The sequence below is a fragment of the Aptenodytes forsteri genome, unplaced genomic scaffold (assembly GCF_000699145.1).
Source record: "Aptenodytes forsteri isolate BGI_AS27 unplaced genomic scaffold, ASM69914v1 Scaffold103, whole genome shotgun sequence".
Classification (NCBI taxonomy): domain Eukaryota; kingdom Metazoa; phylum Chordata; class Aves; order Sphenisciformes; family Spheniscidae; genus Aptenodytes; species Aptenodytes forsteri.
In genome coordinates this window covers 5,854,821-5,879,572 of record NW_008796051.1, presented here as the reverse complement: position 1 = coordinate 5,879,572, position 24,752 = coordinate 5,854,821, and the positions used below count along the sequence as shown (strand labels likewise).

At 38.6% G+C, this 24,752-nt stretch overlaps 1 protein-coding gene across 1 annotated transcript in view; it reads left to right on the top strand.

Annotated features, from left to right (window-relative positions):
- Window positions 1–24,250, top strand: part of NELL2 (neural EGFL like 2) — a 158,179-nt gene extending 133,929 nt beyond the window's left edge. The window contains 5 exon segments of the mRNA XM_009286250.1: window positions 7,553–7,693; window positions 17,750–17,943; window positions 18,909–19,085; window positions 21,228–21,452; window positions 24,200–24,250. Of these exon segments, the coding sequence (XP_009284525.1) occupies window positions 7,553–7,693; window positions 17,750–17,943; window positions 18,909–19,085; window positions 21,228–21,452; window positions 24,200–24,250 (788 nt within the window).
- Window positions 24,251–24,752: the final 502 nt, after the last annotated feature.

The window sequence follows — 24,752 nt, the reverse complement described above, 5'->3', positions numbered from 1 at the left end:
GGGGGCTTTAAAAAAAAATATCATTCTCTTTCTAAGAATTAAAAAAAAAAAAAAAAAGACCTGTTTTAACAATAGTTATTTTTTCATGCAAGATGACAGTTGGAAATTTTTAGCGAAGAACATATCTGCAGCACTGACTCAACCTGTTGAAGCAATTTTTAACATGACATTCATAGCCCCAGCTCTAGTTTCCTGCCTTTTGATCCAGATTATGGTTTTAAGGTGACTCAGTCAGGATTTCTACTAGATCTGGGACATGTAGAGATAGAAGCAGCAACTCCAAAGGCATTCAAAATGCATTTTTTCCAACACGGGCCTAATTCATTATCCAGGGGAGCAGGGAGAGGAGAGGCCATGGTCGTCACTCTTCTCTGAAGGCTGTATCTGAGATAACTGATGTTTCTAATGCTGTGCAGAGAAAGTCCTTTTGCTCACAGAACTATGTTATGCTAGGATAAAATTGTGGGTGACTCTCCTCTCTGCTGTGCCCCACAGGCCAACTGTAATCTGGCCCTTCATGATTTAAACTTGTAACTGAATGAAATGTTGGGATGCAAATGCAGTTAAAATCAAGAATATTCTATGGTTTAACGGGGACTTTGGTGTGAGAACCCATACACTGAAAAGCATGTCCTAGTACTCATGATATGGCATCATATCTTTAAAGAGTTACTGGAAGCTGAACAAATCAGAGTGAGATTGTAAACAAAATCAGGCTCTAGGACTTTTATTGACCAAGGAAGAAAGTTCCTTTGGGAATCAGCAGCACTGTTAGAAAAAAGGAGCTGATCAGACTATAAAACAGGTTTAAAAGGCATTCCAAACAACTTTGGTTTTCTGGCATAACTGATATCTTCCTGGATTATTTCAGCAGTCTCAGCTTCTGTATTCTTGGTTTTTTTATTCCTCTGTATGATATTTATATGCACATGGTATATGGGAATGTAGTGGGATGGGAATCCCAAAAGCTGATATTTTAACAAGATAGCTCCAGTATATTGAACTAGTTTCAGGCTCTTATATTTCTCCACTGGGACCTGGTTTTTGCATAAGATCTCAAGTCAAAGGTCTGATTGAACAGCAGGGTCTTCTTAGGTATCATTATATTAGAAATCTGCTGTCACATGAAAACCAATACAAACACTTTTCTCTTCTTAAATGCAAGAGATGGGACTCTAGAACTTACAGTAGAGATAATGAACCATTTTCAAAGCTACTCCACAAAACTGAGTTTTGACAGCAGATACGTTCTGCAGTACAGTGAACTTTCATTTTGTCCTACTGAATAAGGCCTTTTCCCCCTTGCATACATATTTACTAAAATCAGATAACCCAGACGTCATCTTAATCCTACTGGACATTCTGTTATCTGAGCATAAATCTGAATAGTTGGGACATCATCTTTTGTATCCAAACCAGACATAACATCCGTGAAAATGTATTGACATATGCAAAGGCATATCAGAGTCTGACTGTTACAAATGTACCCATGAAGAAAAACATTGAAGATTTATCTTTCTAAACAGCTTCCTAGTCCCCTAAACCACTTCTTCAGTGATCGGTTTCTGAAATGATTTTTCTTCCAGTGTTTGCACTTTACTTATACTGTATATGGGGCTGGGATGTGGGTGGCTCTGGAGGTTAGCATTAGGCTGGAAAGGCTGTTGCCTTTGAAATGAGATCTCAGATTTAGCCTAAGTCAGTAGTGACTGAGCATTATGGAAGTTGCTGGCTGCTCATTAATCTTTATAAATATATCCAGTCATAATAACCCAATTAGCACTGGGACAGATTATTGCAATTGAGAGTCTCTATTAATTGGCAGTCTTAGCTAAGTGCCATGTATTATACTGTCCCAGAAAAACTTCCAGGATGGAAATAACTGAATTCTAAGTATTCACAGCTGCCAATCTGTGGTGTTGCCTTCTTGGCAGGAGAGGGCTACTGGGGCTTTGGTTTGTATTGACCTGGATAAAGCAGTTTATGAAAGAAAGGCTTTTTGGACTAAGTTGTGCTATGTATCTCTGTAACTTTGTGCTTGATGGCGGCATACAGGTTTTTCTGAGAAGAGGATTTGATGATTAATATTTCAGTCTTGAAGTGAGTAATATAAAATGGTATTAACACCCCCCCCTCCTCCCCCACGCCATGGTTCTTCGTTGAGTGTAGCTTGACCACATTAGGGAGCTTGGTCCTATTGCTGGATGAAAGAGCACTGCTATCTTTCAAATTGGCAATTTTATACCACTTTCAATCTTCAAAAGCTCTTATTATACAGAAATTCTCTAATAATATTCATCAGACAGCTAGCTTTCCTTTTTTCTTAGTGTACCAGTGGATAATTTGCTAATGATCTTATTTTACTCTTCAGGGAGCAGAATTTTCTCAGTCTCCCCAAGAGCAAGGGGTATAATAGCTGAAACTGTTGCCACAGTTCAGGAAGTGAGTGATTCTGAGGTATAAAGAAGGTGATTTGGGAGAGCAATTTTTTTTAACGTTTAGGGGAGCTAGTTATATAAAGTACTTACTTTCCAAATGCCTGTGACTATGTGTCTATTTTATTAGAGTGGGGCTTCAGTTAGCAAAAAAAATTGGAAGTTTTTTCCAGTTGAAAAATGGGTAACAAAATAATGGAAATAACCAGGCTGACTGATTTCAGTTTAAGAAAAACGCACAGGAGAAAACCTGAATATTTGAAAACCAAATCACGTGCAACACAAGTGTGTCATAATCAATTACCCTGTTTTGTGGCAATAGGGTATGTGCAGTATTGTCGTGAGCGCATCCATGAATTACATAGGGTAGAGAGAGTCCCCATGCTCCTGGTGTTTTGTGGGCTCATCAGTCTCACAGGTGCGTGTTCTCCAGCCAGTGTTTCGAGAGCCGAAATCGCAAATCTCCTGCCATGCAAATGCCATAGGGTGGAAGCACAGCCAGAGCAGGCGGTGCTGAAGTGCTACGGTACAGCTGTGTAGCTGCTCTCCAGCGTGGGGTGAAGGTTACTTCCAGCGACTGTCTCAGTATTACTTTCTGTTCGAAACCTGGCCACTTGTCTCAGTGGGGTGGCAGATTTGGTATGTGCAATTGTGCTGTTTATTTGAAAAGGAAAGAGCAAAACAGAGAAAATGCCACCTCCGTGATAGTCAATGGGAGTTGTGCCATAAATTGGAGCAGGGCCAGGATTAGGCCATTTGCTCTGGACCATCACACATATGAGACTCTATTTCACTTTCTGCATGGGGATGCTGTCCTTTTTTTTTTTTTTTTTTTTTTTTTTTTTTTTTTTTTTTTTTTTTTTTTTTTTTTTTTTTTTTTTTTTTTTTTTTTTTTTTTTTTTTTTTTTTTTTTTTTTTTTTTTTTTTTTTTTTTTTTTTTTTTTTTTTTTTTTTTTTTTTTTTTTTTTTTTTTTTTTTTTTTTTTTTTTTTTTTTTTTTTTTTTTTTTTTTTTTTTTTTTTTTTTTTTTTTTTTTTTTTTTTTTTTTTTTTTTTTTTTTTTTTTTTTTTTTTTTTTTTTTTTTTTTTTTTTTTTTTTTTTTTTTTTTTTTTTTTTTTTTTTTTTTTTTTTTTTTTTTTTTTTTTTTTTTTTTTTTTTTTTTTTTTTTTTTTTTTTTTTTTTTTTTTTTTTTTTTTTTTTTTTTTTTTTTTTTTTTTTTTTTTTAGCCCCTTCTTCTCCCCCCACTTCACCGCAGCTGCTTATAGCCCTTTAAAGAGTGGACTTGCATACTCAGAATAAGATGTCTGTTTTGTCTATTTGCTTAAAAATGTAATCACCTGCTATTGAAAAAAATACATCCCTCCTTTCCTTGTACTTAAACATTTTGTTTAATTTTTTGCATAAGTGAAAATATAAAGCCTTTCAGTAACTTCCTTCTATAGAGTAATATTTCATTTTTTGTGCCTTTCTAGTACAGCATCAAACAGGACTTCATTAGTGCTGTTAATGTTCCATATAGCCCACTGATATACCATAGCCACCGGCCAAGCAAAACTTCAATCAGTTTTTCTTCTGTCAGCTCACACCTCTGACTGAGCAGCTGCAAGATGATTCATAGGAGAATGTTTCACCATAGGACAGAGAAAAATTATTTCTGGCTGCTTTTCCCATACTAATAAGATAATTTGAGTTGTAGATACTTTTGCAGCACTTCCTGAGCCATGCTATGCCCATTTGAAAATAGAAATCCTTTTATCCAAATGTCAAGAAAATTTTCCATGAAATCAGTGCTTTGGCTCAGCAAAACACATTTCTGCTGCATTTTCTTGTTTAACAAAGTTGTCACAGTTATATTTGTCCCATTACAGAGCAAGTCTCTACTAGAATTAATGATCAGCCTTAGCTGCGAGATTTAGAACAAAATGCTGTGCATAAGGAACATCTATATTCTGAAGCCCACTGGCACATGCTGTAAAATGTCATTTGCCTAAAAAGTTAGTGGCGAGGAGAATTGTTTTGGATTTCTTTTGTTTGCTGGAAAATCATGTAAGGAGTAATGGATTATTCAGCATTGGTGCAGCAATGGTGTTCCAATGCAATGGTTTCAGGCAATCAATCTGTCAAGAATAGGACATTTCTTAAAGACCAACAGTGTCTTCTGTCCACGCTTTTTATGATAGGCTTTCTTACATAACTCCATTCAACTTTGAATGCAGCCATAACAAAACCAGAAGAATGTATTTATTTGTTTATTGGCATCTGTAAAAGCATTTCATCCCAAGTAATATTTCTTGTGATACAGGTTTGTCAGCTAGTTTGCAAATAAATACAGAAAAGCTGCTTTTGTTGTCAGTTTACCAATACTGACGTGACATTCAAGGCTTGTTTTTCCTGAATAATCGGTGAGTTCATCAGAATGCACTCAGCCTGTGCCTGCAATACTGTGCTTATAATTATAAGGCTTACAGAGTCACAAATAAATTGTTCTGAAGAGAGGAACACAGACTTTCTTTAATTCATATCTGTTACTTTGGCCTAAATAACACTCTTTTCTCCACCTCGTCACCAATAAATACATTCCGCTTTCCCAAAGAAGAAATATATGCCATCCAGTGTCTTAATGCATGTTATTAAGTAACAAGGATGAAGATTCATATCGAGTCTGAACAACAGCTCTTCTCTTTCAGCCTCTGAGTTTCCATGCTTCATTGATTCTCTAGGGCTTGTAGCTTTGGCCAAGCCCAACAAGTTATCTTGTACTGACCAGGTGATCCCAAGCGTTTAGCACGGTCACTTAGATTCTGTTCTGCCAGGCAAGCTGTCTCCCAGGCGTCATATTCCCCAGTGGTAAGGGAACTTCTAGATTGCAGTCCTTTCTTCTTATCCTTTCCTTTTTCTTAAGTAATCTGCGGGTATGTGAGTGAATAGCAGTAGATAAGGCACAGACTGCAAACCAACCTTTTCTCACTACAGTAACATAATTTTCATTGATCTTCCTCTGATCTCTCAAACACCTCTGAGGTCTCACTGGCTCCTGGCTGCTCACAAGAAAAAGGCCAGAGTTTATACTGATTTAGAGAGAGACACACTGAACAGCGGAAGGTTGTAAAGGTTTGGCATTTCTCAGTCCTGCAGCAGGACTACTTAGATGATTATCCTGGAATTCATAGTGGAGTTGAAAATTCTGTGGTTTAAACCAATAGAGACTTACGACTTTATTTGTGGTACACAAAGCGGCAAAATGTATGCTTGGTGCAATATTCCAGCAGGAGTACAGGTAATTTTCTTCATCATAAATACTGGTAATGTACACCAGGCACACCTGGTCAGAGAGACTGTTGATAGAAAATCAGATTGCGATGTAATAATGGAAATTTCTAATGGAATTTCGTCAAGAATCTGTAAAGCTTTTAACAACCAATACACTCATGATTTGGTTGTACAGTTATTCCAAAGAGATGTTATTTGGCATGTAAATAAAATACCCAGAGCACATCCCACCTACCCCCCCTGGCATGTATAAGAAAAATGCAACTCAAAACCAAATGTGGGTGACTGAGCAATACCTTATAGTTTTTGCAGGTGTCCCCCACGTACTTAATAATTTTCTTACCTTCAAATGTGGAACAAAGTGTTTTCGATGGATAAGGAAGCCTTGGGGTTTTTTAGTTTGTGTTTGAATAGATTTCATAAGACACTAGAGCGAGTGTATCTTTATCTATGCACACATTAGTATTCTCAGAAAAGAGATTTGTTATCTTACTGCAGCTCACAATTGATTTTCTTAGCCAGTTTGCACTTTCTCCCATGAAAATAACAGATGACATAAATGGGAGCTAACAGGGACTGTGAGGAGAATTTTGACATATTTTAGATATATCTCAGTGGTCACATCACACCTCTTCTTCATATCTGCATCGCGGAGGATACTAGATCAACTGCTGAGGTACTTTTAAGAGTTTGAGTCTTAATTTGTTATTTTAGTTTGGCCAGAATGGCCAGTACATTGAGTGTTTATTCATTATTCAAACTCATGGCAGGGGGCGGGGAGGTTAGAGCTTTTTGTTTCTGAAGGCAGTTTGCGCGTGTTATGTCTCCCTCTGTGCCATTTCCACAGGCACCTCTTGATCAACTTGCTGCTCAAATAGATATGAGTATGGTATAAAACACAGTGATAATATGATGAATCTGGTAAGGAAGGACACATTTTTATCCCTGTTTGACTCCATAGTCCTGATATTGCCTAACTGTTAACAACACTCATACTCTGGGACCTATTCCTTAATACGGCTTACTGCGTAACTGAAGGCACTGGAAATGAACATGTCACAAAGTTCTCTGCATCTCTGCTGAGTCCATGACTTCAGGTGTCTGCAGAACATGCTTTGGTGGATTTCGGATCTAGCGAGTGTGTCCAGAAATCTATTCTACGGTGAGTTGTTACTGTAAAGTTTAGTCAGTGGAAGTTGTTCTTTTAAGAAACACACATCCCAAAGGAATTATCAGAGGAGGCGAATGTGTTGCATTTCACCTTTAGGGTTTAAGCATTTGTTGGGAATCCTAGCTGCTTTTTTTGATGGTGAGAGAGGAGACTGCAGTTAGTTATGCTGAGAGTCAGAGGTGCTGGTGTAAGTCAAGTAGAGAAGCCCTACTAACCTAAAATCGGTGTCACCAAGAGCATAAGCAAGGGGCAGAGTGAATATTTAATATTTTGATATGCTCCTAGAAACAATATTTGTTTATCAGGCAGCCTGCACTACTCAAAGGGTTAACATTATTCGAACTGGGATCCAATTCCTTTCTTCATGCTGTGGGCAATTTACACAGATGTCAGATTACCTATCATGCATTGTGACAAAATGAGTCGTTAATATGTAAACAATAAAGTGGGATTAGCAGAACCTCCACTGTTAGCAGGGCCAACACTGTTAGCAAAAGTCCTTTTATGGAAGTGATTCAAAACTTTTTCTCTGGATAAATCTGGAAATTCAAGTGTCGGTAATCAAAATACTTCTGTGAAACCCAGAAATACCAGAGAACTTGTTCTTCCATCGGATGAATATAGCAATTTCCTCTGTGTGAATTTTCTCCTTCTTTTTTGTTGTTCTTATTAAACAGACATTGATGAATGCTCAGATGGCTTTGTTCAGTGCGACAGCCGTGCTAACTGCATTAACCTGCCTGGTTGGTACCACTGTGAATGCAGAGACGGCTACCATGACAATGGGATGTTTTCACCACATGGAGAATCCTGTGAAGGTCAGTATCTAAAAAAGGTGGGGTAGTGTTATGACTTGCATTACAGTAATGTCTAGTATATCTGACTATACTGGTCAAGTATTGTCTTGGACACTGTATCAATGAAAGTTAAACCTTGATCTAAAGCAATTGTAGTCTAAATAAGTGTCATAAACAAAAGGCAAAAGAAAATAAAATATGAATATTCCTAACATATAGGTGGAGCACTAGTGGCCATTTCTATGATTTGCAAGATAATATGTGAAGGCACAGTGCTTAAAACACAGTTTCTCTGGCCCTACATCTGCTTCTGTGCATGGTCCTTACACAAGTGATGTCCCGTGGGCTGATAGCATGCACTGTAATCTATCACTCCGCAGTAATCTGTTTATATGTCAGATTCTTTATATGTAGAAATGGGCCTCAATCCAGACCTCAGTTTCTCCACTTCATTTCTTGTACACTGAAACAGTCTATGATGAAAATATTTCCCATTGCAAAGAATGATGATGCAGCCCTGACACCCTTACCCACACCTGAGTTAATACTGCGGTGCTTCTCCTGCGCATAGACTAACTGCTTGTAGAAAGTTGCAATTTGGAGAACAACCTTACAAACTGGCAAGCTCAGTGGGCTTAGGGCTGGGGCAAGGTGCAGGGGACAAGAGAGTGACAGGGGGGCAAGGAGATGGGGAGGTTTTATTTGTTCATGAATGATGTTAGAGAGAACAGCGGGTTAGCAAGAACACAGTTATTTTCAGATGCAGATCTTAGTGTGGAATGTTACTCAGCTCTTAAGATATTGCATGCTGCTGCTCTTAAATAAGAAAATAAATGATTCTGTTTTGCCATGGAATACTTGGGGCAAAATTAGGAGAAGGGATAGCCTTCTGTCTCTGAGTGCTGAAATATTCAGTGCTTGCACAGTGTAAGCTTTCCTACCTTGCTGTTTAAACTCACATTGGTGGGCTGCATCGGTCCCAAAGGGAAGCAATTGAATTAATTTCACTAAGGCGGACACACAGACAGTTCTTCAGGAGCGAGAATGACCTTTTCGGTATCCCCATCATCAATATTTTATTTCAACACATTTTCACCACTGCTGAAAGCCTGTATTCCCAGGAGGAATCAGCGATTTGAATCAGCCACTGCTTTCATAAGTTGAGCTTTCTTTGTCAAGAACTAACTAAATGTCAGTGTTAGCTGGCCAGGTGTTAGGACAAGAAGGTGCAAAGAAGTTGTGATCCCTCTGATTATAACATTGTCCTTCTATCACTCGTGGCACAGGTAATACTCTAGCCAGGCATTTATGGAAATATTCTCAATATCCCAAGTTTTATCTTCAATGTCAATATAACATTTGTCTCATGGGTTGGAGATAGTGGTTTGGCACGTGCTGTCTCAAGAGAGATAAGTAATACAAAGTGACTCTTAAGATGGGTGCAAACAAGCAACAATTAAGCAGCAATTTCTAAGCAAATGAAAAGCCAAGGAAAAAGAAATATGGGGATTGCTACATGTATGCAGAAGTGGCAATTATTAGAATGTTTTGACCTTTTCTACAAAGTGCCAGCAGCTCTTTATTAAACATACACAGAGGTTAACAAGTAATTAGAATTAAATAACAGATGCTAGGAAACTATCTTCATTGCTGATAACCCTAGTCACTAACATGGAACACTTTCAGTTTGCTTGATTGCAGCTCCAAATTTTGGAATACATAGCAACTTGAGACGGGGAGGAAGGTTAGATATTTTATTAGTCTTACTACATCACTCTATTGGATTGAAGCCTGTGACATTGTGTCTCAGACAGAAAATAAAACCTTAAAAAGGTATGAAGAGAGCCTAAAATCCATTGCAGTATGGAGAGTTAAACTTCCAGTAGCAGTAGCGCAAAAGCAATTGGTTTCTCTGCTGTCAGATCTTTCCACTGTGAGAGATTCCCCTACTAGGTTTAAAGACATAAGAAAATGGATTTCTTTTGTCACTTCTTCAGTATCCCCTAGTTAGAGGTGATTAGATTGAGCTGTTGGTGGATGGCCTTTTAGACACTCACTGTAATGGGGGAGCAGCTTCCAGGCTATACTAATCTCAGATTTCAAATCTCAGTTCTCCACTTCCCACCTGCAGCTGTATGAGCTTCTTGCTGCATCCGGGACCAGTGTCCTCTGAACCTTTCTGGCTTGTGCAAGTGCTACAGCTTGCAGAACTGTAGAAAGAACAGTGCTGAATTACACCAAGGAGAAACTGGGCCTGCCTTGATTTCTTTCTTGGGGGAACAAATAATTTAAACCTCATGAGGATTAGGAAATGTTCTTCGAGGGCTTGTCCATTTTGGTTCTAAGAGGACTACTTCAAAATAGTGTTTATATGGAGTGCATAATAGGCTTGTCTTTGGCTCATCTTTTGTAAGTTTTAGTTGCTTTGAAGAAAGTTCCCTCTTTCAGTGGAGAAAACCTTTAAAAGCCAAGGAAGTGTGGGTTCAAATCTTTTATTTCTTGATTGTTCTATATGGTCTGCCTCAAATCTGGGTCCATCTGTGTCCCCGGACGTGTGCTGATAGTACTACAGAAAGCATTTCTGTGATCAGTGTTAGTCAGAAACTTATTTCCTTCAGCAAAGGCTCCAGTTTTAAAGATTCAGGTGGAAACACCTCTGTTAAGATCACAGAAGCACAGGAGCATTTCCTTAAAAACCTTATTTTAACAGACTACCAAAACTGCACCTACACCTTTTGCAGGAAATGGTCCCATTAGGACATGGTACTGAAAATTCCTAGCTAGAGGTGGACTCCTTGGTAGCATTAGACTTTGTCAGTGCTTGATAACGAAATAATAGTTGCTGAATTGCGTGTTTTACACATATATTGACCTTGGCTGCTGCTGCTTCTTTGGCACGACCGAGACTATTGAGTATTTTGACTAATGTACTTGAACGCAGAAATTCATAATCCCATTTTATTGTACCTACAGGCAATGGAAGACCTAGAGATTCCTTTGCTATTAGTTTTGCTTCACCTTATACTCCTGGGTAGACCTGTGGTCTCTATAACAATTACCGAGAGAAATGATAGGAAATGCAGCTGTAGGGCAGCATTGAGAAATGATAGGAAATGCAGCTGTAGGGCTTCAACCTATTAGCAGCACTTGCTGCTTTTCCCTTGGAAATGGAATTATGTTATGCATCATCTTATTTCCAGAAAAGTTGCTTTTCCCTTGGAAATGGAATTATGTTAGCGGTGAAAGATCAGCCGCTTAGTCTTCGAGAACTGCATGGGTTTGGGAAGTCTTAAATTTTATATATATGTAAATATAGCATTCAGCATGGTATATTACCTGGTACCTTCCTCTTTGTCCCCCTACAGCTTTTCTTTACAGTTCCTTTACACAGTCGTGTTGGTGCTTTGAAGGTTGTCTCTCATGTGCCATTTCATAAAAGAGAGCTAGGCTAAGGTAGTAGATATTGCAACCTCAAGCTTCATTGCATTAAAAAACTGGAACCACTGAGGGCAAAATCCTAAAATAAGAATGTTCAGGCCCAGTTAATATTTGCTCTGCAGTTCTGTGTAAGATCCTGATTCCTTTGAATTTGTCCCCTGCAATGTCTAAAAGCTTCCAAAATCAGTTGAAGAGAGAAGCTGTATTGGTTTGTAGCAGAATAGTGTGGGTTTTACCTCATCAGCTGTTGGACATTTTGCATACTTCCACGTCCAAAGAATAGCTCACCTAATTAATGCAGCCCCTTAGGACTTACCAAGAGTATCTGGCAGGTACCAGCTGTTGTTGATACAGAATATGAGATCAACATACCTTCACTCTCAGCAGGTACCACATTCTTTAAATGAGACAGGTGCAAATGGAAGGATTGGAAAGCATCGATCCAGAATGCCCAATTCAAAAAGGATCTTTTTGGTTGCAAGGGTTTATTTGCACGTGTATGTTCTTCTGAAATGTCGTTATGTTCTTCTTCTGCCGTCCTGCTTGCAGAAGTAGAATCACTTCCTTCTCTGTGTGATAGAGCATGCTGCCTGACAGCACTGAGGGCTGGGACTCTACTTGAACAGTATTTTCCACAATCCAAGATAATGAGGGATGGAGGCATATTACAAGCCTCAGGATGCTCCCCAGCCTTAATGAATGAACAAAGCCCAAAATGGTCACTTCAGCATCCATGTCTCTGGATCTGGAAGGCAGAGGAATTGCTGACTGTCAGGATGTCTGAATTTATCTCACAGTACATCCAGTATTTTAACTAGTACATGGAATTTCTTGTAGTTGAAAAATTGCTGTCGGTTTGGAGTCCTACACTTAGATCTTTCTACAGTGCTGGTAATGTTTAACAGAAGCTTTGTTACTGATAGCACTTAAGAAGACAGGAAATAAAGAATCACCACTCTTCAGCAGGAAATCTTACTAGCACTCACAAAGCTCCATTGAAATCCTTTCGCCTTTATTCATGATCACAAAAGGTCAACAAATAAAACCATAAAGTGACTTTTTTCCCCATCCATCCCAAACAGAGATATAGGCATTAAGGCTTCATTATTTAGTTTGGGAATGCAACTTAAACATCACCAGACAGAAGGCAGATATGGAGACACATTAGTATTTAAATATTCTGGAGTGTGGGCAGAGTACAAGATTGACAGAGTTTCTCATCTTTTATAAAAGGACTAATAAAACAGAAACTCAACCACTGCATTTTATAAGACAGTAATTTGAACACATCTACTGTATCAGGAAACAACATTTCTGTGAAGCTGGTGTTACCGGCATCTGAAGTCTCAGCTCTTCATCTTCCACATCTGCTAAGCACTCTGGCTTGCATGAAGTCACGAATAAATTATTCACAATTCACTTGCTCTTTGAAGAATGATTACATCGTCAATAGATTTACTTAGGACAGAGGAGAACAGAAACCAAACTTTCTGCTCAGAAGAGCTTAAGCTACTTATCAAATGCCCTCCTCCTGTTTTGCCTTAAGCAAAAAGTATTCAGGTATCCTCATGTTGTCACCTTGCTGAGCTAGTGCTACTCCTCAGAGCTAAAGTAACTGAGAAACTTCAGTTGCTTCAGAGCAAAGGGACTGTCCACCCTCCCAACCCATCTCTTCCAACAGCATATTTCTCAATGATGGAGATGTTCATCTTTTCTTTACGTAGATGACACTCTAACTGATATCAGAACGATTCTGTTAGGAAACCATGTCCAGGGGAGATCTTCTTTGGCTTTATGTGAACGTCCTGCACCTAAGTCTGCATAGCTCGTCAGAGGAGGGAAAGTCGTGACTTGCCATCAGCTACATCAGAACGCATCTCTGAGCCCTTTGTCACTACCTAGCAAGGTGTACACGGGTTATTTTCTAGTTGTGCCTTGTTCATGTTCCTTGTGATTCTATTGCAAGTTTTCTCATCTGTCGTTATCAATATTGTATTTGTGGTTTTTTTCCCAAAATATTATTAAGCTGTCATTATTTAGAGCTATCCACAGTAGCTCCAAGATCTCTTCCCAGAATAGATCTAAAAGATTGATTTGATTTTCGAATGAGTATTTCCCCATGCAGCTTACAATTGAATCTCATCTGACATACTATTGTTTACTAAGTCAATATCATGAAATACTTCTATATGTCACTGTCAATTTTTTGGTTTTAATACTTTCTTATCAATAGCCTTTTTCATCTCACTGTTGATCCATTCCTCCAGATGACTGAGTATATTGGGCAGCACACGTTCTCATACAGATTCTTGGGGAACTTCCTTGGGACAACTCTTCATTGTGACAGCCTGACCATTTATTCCTGCCTTTTATTACTTACTAATTAACCTGCTATTAATCTGTGAGTCAATGACCTCTTTTATTCCATGGCACATAGTTCCTTTGACAGCATGTATTATGCAAAGGAGCTCATGAAGTTTTCAAATAAAAATAGTACATTATATGAAATGTATCCCCCCTTTGAAGTCTTTTTCATTAATATAGTATACGTTTAATCTGAATCTATAATATAGTATCTTTAAACAATCTTCTTTCTATCCAAAAACATTTTATCCTTTTGGCCACTAGTTTTAATTCATCTTTAAATTCATCTTTAAAACTTCATCATTTGATTTGAAAATAAAAGCACTACCACAGAGATTTTTGCAGCCTTTTAAATTCCTTTAAGGATGTTGAACTCGCGAACATTGTGGTCACTGTTGGTAACCAATACCGAGTAGTTGTTCAGTAGAGACATTTTGAATCAGAGCCTGCACACTGCTCAGGGCCAAGTCAAATGGTGCTTTGTCCCTTTGGGATTCTTTGGGTGTCGGTTCCAAGAAACAGTCAGTAAATCTGTTAAATACAGCCTTGGGTCACAACCTGGTGGGGCAATTGAAATTCCTGTATTTCTGGAGTTTTCCGTCCTTGCAGTCTGTCAAATATTACAAATGGAGTTTAGTCATTCCAGGTACTGTCACCATTTCGTATAGCTTTAGTCCAATATTTTTCCTGTGTAGGCATGAAATTACTTGTGATACAATTAACTCCTAGCTTTCTTTAACATGTACCACTACTTCTTCATCCATGGTATTCCTTTGTCATTGCAACATTAAGTTGTACCCAGGGATGATGGTAAGAAAAGGGAAACCCTTAAAAGTGTGCCAGATCAAAGCTCCTGCAATTTTTAGCGTAGAGTAGATAAATAAGAACTGGTCCTCAATTTGGCACTAGATGACTAGTTACGCTTTGTTTCTGTTTTTTTCTGAGGCAGACCTTCAAGTCTTTTGAGACTTAATGTTCTAATGTCATAACATTCAAGCTGCTTGATTTCTAAGCAGTGTGTTGTAAATAGCCTGAAGTGAATTATTTATTGGGTTTGGTTTTGTTTTTTAAACCAATATGGGAGAGAGAATAACATGCCTCTGTGGCTGGATATACTGGAAATATGCAACCTGTAATCCTCCCCTCTCCCTCTTTCAGGCACAAAAGATGCAGGGGCCAGTGTACCCTGTCCATATGGTTATGGAAACTGGAGAGCTGGTTATGGCTGTAAACAGTCAGTAACATAATTCGCCATCCATTATAAATCCAAAGTAAAAAAGCTGAACAAAGTTTTGCTTGGTATGGATGATTGGTGTGCAAGTTATTTGTAGATAATGCCTGAAGTTTGATGTGGATGAATAATGCAGATGAGAATTTCATGCATGCAAAGTTTGTGTTTCTCTTGCTGCGTTATAAACAAACTGCTGTTTCTGATTAGGTTAGAATCAAAACCTAAATAGCTCCTGCTTTGACCGGGAATATTTAAATTGCCCTATCCAGAATATTTATTTTCATGAATCAAACAACTGAAAAAACCAAGGTTGGGATTTTTCATAAGTTCTCAATGTTGGATAAGCTCTGCTCAATACCAGAGTCAATGATGAAACCTCAATTATTTTCAGTAGCAGTGCACTGACTGTTACTGTGTTGAAAAACAAACCCCAGAAGCCTTTTCCTCATGGGAAAATGGTGAAATACATTTGTACACAAGTGCCAAATGCAGACTTAGTGTTTACAGGGTCACCATTTGTTGTTTAAAAGAAACTGTTCTTATTTATATGACAGCTGAACTTCGTCCAAGTGTCTCATTAAGTATGGCTGCTTTCAGTTAAGTGGCCAGGTTGTTGAGAAGTGATATTACTCATTTATGACACTAGCTACGTGAAAGTTTTGTTTTAAACAAAGGAACACAAGTGTCAGAAAGTAATTTATTAAAAATTACTTCAATGATAAAGAGAATCCTGCTGTTAATCATTATATTTAAATAGGATTTGTGTTTGTTCTCTTTATTGCATAACTTAAAACCAGTTAGACTGAGTATATGGAGATCTTAATTTTAAATTGCCAGATTGTATTACTTTCAGTATGGATTTAAGAGAATATAGAGGAAGGAGAGAGCAGCTCTTCCATCCCCCTGCTCTGCCCATACCAGCATCACTCAAACCATTCCTGTTAGCTACTTGTCTAAAAAGCTTCAAGGCTGGAGATTGCACAGCCTCCACAGGGCCATCTGTTCCGTGAATTATGTATCCTTATTGTTCGGGTGGGTTTCCCTGTCTGATGTGCCTGTGACGTTTCAGCTGCTCAGGGCCATGCGAACAGTCACACTGAATTAGGGTCATGATCCCAATTGTCTTCTGCCCTATTGCAACACTGGCCGACTCCAGATGCTTCAGAAGATAGCGAGGTAGAAGGTGTGGAGATCTATCTGAGATGATTTGCTTGTTCTGGATTATCTGATACATAAATAAGGGCACCGTAGACCTAATGCATGAAATGTAATCTCTCTTCCAAAATCTGCTAGCATTGCAAATGGAATTTGAGCAGCCTGATCTAGTGGAAGATACCCCTGCCCATGGCAGGGGGGTTGGAACTAGATGATCTCTTAAGGTCCCTTCCAACCCAAAGCATTTTATGATTCTATGAATATTCTTGCTAACCTTATACACTTTTGGCTAGTCTGTTTTTTTTCCCTCTTACCACTCTGTGGCAGTGAGTGTCATGGTTTGTTTATGCACTATATGAAAAATTACTTCCTTTTATCAGACTTAAATTTCTTGTCTTTCAGTTTCCTTCACTGTCCCCTGTCTTGTGTGTTAGGCAATGTGGAGGACAAAAGCTCTCAACATGTCTTCTCTGGAGTATTCATTATTTTTTTGGTTATATCCTGTCTGGCTGATGTTCTTTTAGAGATGAACAATCCATTTCTTTTCAGTTCTTCTCAAATGACATTTTCCTCATCCTTCCCAGAAGCCCTAGTAATTTTGCAATACTTTTTTTTGAGATGGTGCCGCTGTTATTGCACACAATATTTGAAGGAAACCCACAATGCTGCTTATTTATACAATGGAATTCTAATAATTTCCCTGCTGTTTTTCATCCCAATTCATATTCATGTTAGCAACTTGTTTACTTTTTTTTTTACTGCAGCCACACTTGGAATTGAAATGATAATTGAGTTATTTTGCTTTAAATGGAATGTGCTTGAGGTGAATTGGAGGTTTCATTTCCATTGTTGAACCCAAAGCTGAGGGTTTTATTAAGTTTTTATGCTGATGGTGAAAGATACATTCATGACCATACTGCTTATTTTGTCTTGTACTGATCTGTTGGACAGTTAAATATCACAATGCTACTTTTTAATGAACTCTAATTAAAAGCTTGGGCCAAACTGTTGTGAAATTGTATGTAGAATTGAACTCTTTTAGTGTTTTCCACGTTTTATTGCATATAGCTGTTTACTTCATGCCCTTTCAAAGCTTTTTTCCCAGATAACTTTCCTCCATATGGACAGCTGAAAAAGCTAAATAAAGACTATTCAAGTAGAAGGCAGTGTATGCTGCTGGTTTGCTGTTGCAAAATAATTGTGTGTACCTTGATGAAGTAGGCCTTTAAAGGTACTCTTGAATTCTTTGAGAGATGATTGTTTTGAAGTAATTTACCTTTATTCACTGAAGACATTAATTATTTTTCTTTATTTTCTATGCTAGACAGAAGGGCTGTAGATGTCACTGCAACTTGAATAATTAAAATATTCTAGTTTGCACACCCTAATAAATGATGCAACTTAAAGCGTGGTGTGCTTGCTTAAATGAGCTTGCAGGTCAGATGTCACCTTTCACATTAACTGCTCAGCAAGTGAACTCAAATGTGCTAGACAGAGCCAGCAAAAGGTTTTGAAAACAAGATTCTGCAGCATTTCTTGTTTAACTGCACATATCTTATGAACGGTTGCCACAAACTAATGCTCTTTAGGGAGCTAAGAATTATTTTTGTTCGTATGTTTCCTGTGATTTCTTCATTCTAACTACCTTACTCAATAGCATTCACTTAGAAAGACGTGTAGGAAAACTCAAAATATCATGTTTTAAAAGTTGATATGACATGAAAAATATTTTTTGTGAACTTGTAAGTTATTTCTCCCTGTTCTGGTGAAGTGGAAATTAATTTTCAGCTGAAGGCTTTAATGGCCAAGAATCATTTATATTGACTGCCGCAAGAACATTTTTGTTAATTGAATGTGGTCTAAAAGCATTACATGGCATGTTTTTGCAGACATTGATGAATGTGGAACTGGAAGGCATAGCTGTGCCAATGACACTGTTTGCTTTAACCTGGATGGTGGGTATGACTGTCGATGTCCCCATGGCAAGAACTGCACAGGAGACTGTATCCACGAAGACAAAATCAAGCACAATGGTCAGATTTGGGTGCTGGAGAATGACAGATGCTCTGTCTGCTCGTGCCAGGTCAGTAGAAATAGAACTAGCTGATTCTGCAAGATGGTGGTAGGGATGAAGGGAAGAGTGTCGTGATTCAAGTGAAATTCCTGTTTTAGCTGCCTTCTCAGGTGTGCGTGTGGTGCTACAGAAAAATGGAATTACATATTATATATGGTTTTAGGGAGAGCTTCTCTCTCCAATCTGCACGAGCAGAACTTCCATGGGAGGTTTATTATATGATACTGGGAGAAGGATGATAGTACTATTTTCTTAGCAGAGATGCCACCTGTGTTTTCTGGGTGGGAGTAACGGCATTTTCATGCAAAGAAACTGTCTGTCTAGACACATATTGGCGTTGGTGACTGACACCAGTATCTCTAGCAGATGGCTATAAATAGCAGTAGGTTCTGTATCTGCAGAGTAATTCAGCTTAGCTTTCTCAAATGTTTGCTGTGGGAACCTTGATCCCAAGCTAAATGCTGATGGAGAATGAAGGCCCAATACACTGCTGACAAAGTCCTGAGCATTTCAGCAGCTCAAGATTCATGGGCATGAATTTAATTTCAGACTACCTATCATCTTCCTTATGTGAATAATTACAGAAGAGAGGGACTGATCTGGAACTTTAAAGCAAGACTCGACTATCTATCGTCCATATGAGAATGAGAATGAGAATAAACTTAGTGCAATCTATTAAAATTTGACCCTTGGGAAAGACACCCTTGGGTTTCATCAGCTTAGGTGAGAGCTGTCTGAAGGTTGGTTGTATGAAGGATATATATAAGACAACAGGGGAACTTTTTGGTAGTTACTGAGTGTGTATTGTGGTTTCTGCCTCTGTTTGAATTGTATTTTGACGAAGATGTCGTATAGTGGAAAAACTTGTGAGCTGCTAGTGGCTTAGAATCATGCCAAAAAATCAAATTTTGGTACAAGTACTGCTGGAGTTGTCACATTTCTGCCATCGCTCTATGCCTGTTTTCCAACAACAGAGTGGATATGTGATGTGCCGGCGAATGGTCTGCGACTGTGAAAATCCCACTGTTGACCTATTTTGCTGTCCTGAATGTGACCCAAGGCTCAGCAGTCAATGTTTACATCAGAGCGGGGAGCTTTCCTACAACAGTGGTGACTCCTGGATACAGAACTGTCAGCAGTGTCGCTGTTTGGTAAGGCTCCTGATTACAGCAGCAGAGACAGGAGGGAAAGAGGATATGAGATATTCTGATTGGTGAATAGTTAATTTTCATGCATTAGCATCCATTTAGTTTCCTCTGGAGTATGTGTATAATCGAAATCTGGTTTTCATGGATATTTGTCAGTGTTGTCAAGTTCCAGTCAAAAATGCATTTTGACACAATAGACATAATAGAAATTATTTAATCATGAAGATTGTGTTAGCAAAGAATGGAGGTCATTTGGATATGGCACCTACAAAGCAACACTTGTGTTCACTCATTCAAAGACCAATGTAGCTGTATAAGGAAATTCTAAATATGTATTTATTATCATGGTTAATAATTTCAAAGATGCCAGTAGACTAAAATTTGTTTATTCATTCAGACATTCTGAGTAACGGAAAAAATGATAAGACTTGATGCATTTTTCAAAATAGTGAAATGAGTTTTGAAAAAAAATCTTTTAAAGCTTGTTATCTTTTTCCTAGGCATGTATTTCAGAGTCTGAGCAAAAACGATTCTGCATAATGCCGCTCGGGAAGTTTCTGTGACAGAAAAAATCCCAAGATAAAACCAACTAGCTTTTATCACAGATTATGTCCAAGTGTAAACCCTAGTCCATCTAGCAGCTTTCCCTTGTCAGGGTATCATGAATAACAGCCAGAAACCAATTTCTGTAGACATTGTGCTTTCAGTGTTACCGCTGCTAAAATCCAATGAAACAGATTCCCAGGTGCTTCATTAAATGTCTTAAAAACAAAACAAAACAACCTACAGTTTGGGATCTCAATAGATGTTTCTTTTTTTTCAAGATGCTGCTTCTGTAACTAAAGCTTTTGTTTCAGTTGTCAGGGATGTTTTTTGGGTGACAACATATTGTCTACTCCTTGTACTGTCCATCACTACAAAAAATAAATTGAAATATCAAGATCAGTGACTGGTTTTAAGATTGCTTTCATTCTTACCATCATGTGATTCAAAAAAAGGAGAATTGACCCAGGTGAAAATTTTGTGGAAGAGTAAGTTCACAATGCTTTCTGCAACAAGAGGAGTAAATTTGGAGCTATGGCAAATCCCTGGGAATTTTTTTCAGCTTTTGCTCTGGAGATATTGAACTCATCATTATCAAAGCCTTAGATACAGTTTTTGTGAATAAACTTCTTTCCTAGGGCCACATGCTATTCTCTTTGCCCCCTTAAATCCAGACTACTTAATCTATGTTTCAAATGAGCTAAGTTGGAGGTCAGAGATGGACCTGCTACAAAAGAAATATGCCTTAATGACTTCTGTGAAGTCTTTTCTTTGACCAATAGATCTGAAACTTTGGCCCTTGTCCAGAGTTGAAGGAAAGCTGACCCCAACTTCTAGTAACTGACGTGAATAATTAGACATCTTTAGATTTGCGTACAGACATACAGTAACTTCCCCTAAGAATATTCTGGCCCAACATACATCTTTGCTTTGACCTTTTCATACCCTGACCGTACTGAACCCATCATGCAGAAAGTGTGATTAAGTTTGGAAGTTCAGGTACTCTGATCGCAACATCCAAAATGGATGGTAAGTGGGTGGAGGTCCTCTCACTGAAAATGCACTGGTGTTCCCAGCTGCATTGGGCTGCTGGTAGCTTGACACCCTTAGTCCAGCCAATGTGTTTGTAATGGTGGCAAAGATAAACTCTAGCCCATCCGGACCTGAACATTTGAGGGCTTTCTATGGCAAACCAACAGTCTGAATAGAAGTAAGAACTAGGGGAAACAGGGGATTTCGAAGCACTTCTGCAGTGCAATCATGTTATGGCTTCTGTCACTTGCAGAAGTAGGACTTCACAAGGACCGATCCATATGCTGTATTTCATGAAGTTTATGGAGAATTTTCAGCTGCAACTTGATGCAGAGTGTATTGAAATAAGTTAGATCTAATACACTTCCTGAATAGCATGCAGGAAAAAGCACCCAACTTGCTGCATCTCCCACAAGCAATGAGTATCAGTGTTCTCCGCACTGACTTCTGAATAGGACCAGATGGATAAAATTAACCAGCTAAGAATCATAATGCTGAGTCAGATGAATAGGTAATGAAACAAAATAAGAGCTAATAATCTTCTCTTGTTCTCGTAATATTTGTAAACAGCAAGGCGAAGTTGACTGCTGGCCCTTGCCGTGCCCGGAGGTGGATTGTGAATTCAGCGTCCTCCCCGAGCATGAGTGCTGCCCGCGCTGTGTCACTGACCCCTGCCAAGCGGACACCATTCGCAATGACATCACTAAAACCTGTCTGGATGAAACCAATGTCGTTCGCTTCACTGGATCTTCTTGGATTAAGCACGGCACAGAGTGCACCCTCTGCCAGTGCAAGGTAAAGAGCATAAAAATTAAGCTGAGATGCCTCTTTCCCAGCTTGTCTGTGGCATATAAATATTAATGGACTGAGTCTGGTCGGTGGGTAGTTGGTGTCTACACTTGTTTCAAAGCAGTGGAGATTACAGTAAAGTGTTCAACTTTGTTAACGTCACTCTTGCATGTGCTAGAAGGATGGTTTAATGTGCTAGCAGGTCAGAAGCAGGACAACAGTCCGTGCTGCAGTGTGCTGTGGACAAGTTAATGGGCTTGGTTTTTCCACCAGGATAGCTCAATTCAAGTTTGATCGCAGTTTTTATTATATAGCTCCATGCTATCTTGGAAATGTATACAGTAACAAATAGGTATGTAAGACTAGACGTCACACAAGAAATTTGTTCTCTGTGATACTATAGCGTTATCAGAACTGATTGAATTACTTTTTGAGAATAATTGTTTTGAGAATAAAAGGACTAGTTACATGGTTACATAGCTTTCTTGCTTTAAAATTAATAGTAGAATCAACATAATGTTTAGAACATTTAATAGTTTTTGTAGTCAAAGGAATTCATTGTCTGAAGAGAAAAATTAATGGCATCTTATGTGAATTCTGGCATCTCTTTTTAAAGATGCAAAAGAAAAGGAGGTTGAAATAGGTTTTTCCATTCGAAATAAACCTGTAAGGTGAATTGTATTTTCCATCATCCAATACTGAAGAATGACAAAGAGTGTTTCCACAGTAGCCAAGGAGAGAGCGACAGCAGGATTCATCCATAGATCTTTAATTATTACTGAAATTCACAGTTGATTTTGGTCTTTATTCTGTGTCCTTCCCAAGCAAGATACTTCCCAAACTCTAGTACATGGTACAATTAACTACTTTGAAAAAATGCTCATAAAAAATAATCTAAATTCAACACCTCCTTCTGGGAGGGATGGAGAGTAACTGATCATGTAGCAGAAGCTGTCAAGCACCACCTTCTTCCTCCACTTTGCCTGATGCAATACTATGTGCAACAGCAATTGCTGCTGTCGAGGCATAGTCCTTTTACGAGAGAAGTGGTATGTGCCAAGTAAGCGTAGGCATTTGTCTTGATGTCAGAACGGGTCGGTGGTTAGAAGAAAATTATGTGATCTGACAGAGTGGCTAATGGTTAGAAAGCCAGCTGCTGCCCAAGGGATGTTGAAACAGGCCTACATGCATAAACCCGTACTGTTGGGCTCCGTAGCTGGTGGCATACACCCACTCCAATGCTAGAAGTTCCTTTTTGCTTGGGCAAGTTGCTGAGGTTTATGTGCCTCGGTTTCTCCATCTGTAAAACAAAGTTTTGCATGATTCTTCTCTAAAGCTCTTTTGAGATTCAGCGATGGGAAATGTGTTCTCATTGTTGTACTGCTAATCAATGGCAATGCAGAAGCAACGTATCAGTTCTGCTGATAGCCACCTGTGTGCTGCTCCCATCTGCCCTTTTCTCTTAAGCAAAGACTGAACCTTAAGTGTCAACTAATTTGTATTCAGTGTAAACACATACATAGACTAATAAAATCCATTGCTGTATTGTGAACATATGTAAGATTAAAACTGATACTCTGCCAAACCCCATAGATTTAATATGGCTCAGGTGTGAATCTGCATAACAGCGAAGATGTACCACTTTGTCCCTCAGCAAACCGGATCTTACTCAGATCTCTTTACAGAGCACTTTTCTTTTTGAAATACACTATCTGCTCATATTGGCAGCATTTTAATATTGTAGTTCTGCATGGAAGCAGGAGCCCGCTCCCTCCAGATCAGGTTAATGCTGTGCCCAATTTGTGTAGTTCTCCATCTCATTCGTCCTGTGTCACCCCACTCTTTTCCTGCAGAGCATCGCATGGAAGGTCAAAGCTCCAGTCTAAGGCTTTCTAACCAAGCTATAGCAAAATAGGTTTACACAAATCCTTTAAGAATTCAGAAACCTGGGCATCAGCTAAAGCTGACTTAACCACAAAACCATTTCAAATCACAAGTAAAGAAGGTGGACAGTAGGATTGTCTAACCTCCTGTAACAGAAGGAGTGAAAGAAAATGTTTGAATGATTCAGACCTCGGTCTTTAATCAGTCCTGGCAGTTTAGTTAACTGACTGTACTTGGAGTAATTTAAAAATAATACACACTTTTTATTTGCATTGTAAGAATCAGACTTAAGAAAAGAAGTAGTAGAGATGCAGAAAACAATTTCTCCAGTACTTTAATGATGTCATAGGCAATCTGTTCCCTTAATTGCTAATATTCTCAGAAGAATGTGTGGACTGTCAGGAAAAACTTTATGGATTAATGTTTGCTGGTGTTACAACCAGGATGTATTAACTTGAAGCATTCAGGACTAAATAAAACCCAGAGTCCCTTCTGCCTGATCTAAATAAAACTCCCAAGTGCCCTGTCTTGTTCAACAGCTTTCTGTACTTGAGCAGATGCCCGATACCTTTATGTCGGGAGCATTTCTTCTGCTGATCCCAGCTTCTTTCAGTTTGACTGTTGTAGCTCTGGGATACAGACCACAGCAAACCAAGCAATTAGAGGAATCATAATAGCCCGTTCCTTTGGGCAAAGGAAGGACATGACGACAATGTCATGAATCCGATCAAAACCTGTAGTTGTCTTGTATTTTACAAATCTGTACGTTCAGATCTGATGGGTGTTTGCAAATGGCTGAGCTTGTTAAATTGACTTGGTTTGTACAAAATGCTAATTGTTTCAATTCTTTCTGTTTTTCCTTCCTTTAGAATGGCCACATCTGTTGCTCAGTGGACCCACAGTGCCTTCAGGAACTGTGACACCAACAACCATCTCTCACAAGCAGTTTCTGGTTAAAGAATTTTCCTTCACAAAAAAGACCTTTAGACCAAAAATTGTACAAAATTAAAACTAAAATTAGATTGTTTTTGTCCATCTAAAGTGCAGATACATGATGAACTCAGTTACCTGAATCAGAGTGAAATTTATGGGACTCAAGACAAGCTCAGATGTGTAAACCTTTGTATGAGGTTAGGCCCAAATCTTCTATTTGTCTGACATCATTATGCAGAATATTTAGGTTAGTGTAAAGTGGCACATTGTATGCTATACATAACGATGTCAAGATCCAAAATCAACTAGGAGCTCTTACAGGGTCTTCCGAAGCTTTGAGAGTCCAACACTTGACCAGGTGCAGAGATTTCTACGTAATCGTATTTGGATCTGCACAAATGTATTTGATTGCTCACTGCAGAATTTAGCAGATGTTTGAGTAAAAGAATGAAGCCTTCAGGAATAAAGAACCTAGCAGCTAAGATGTGA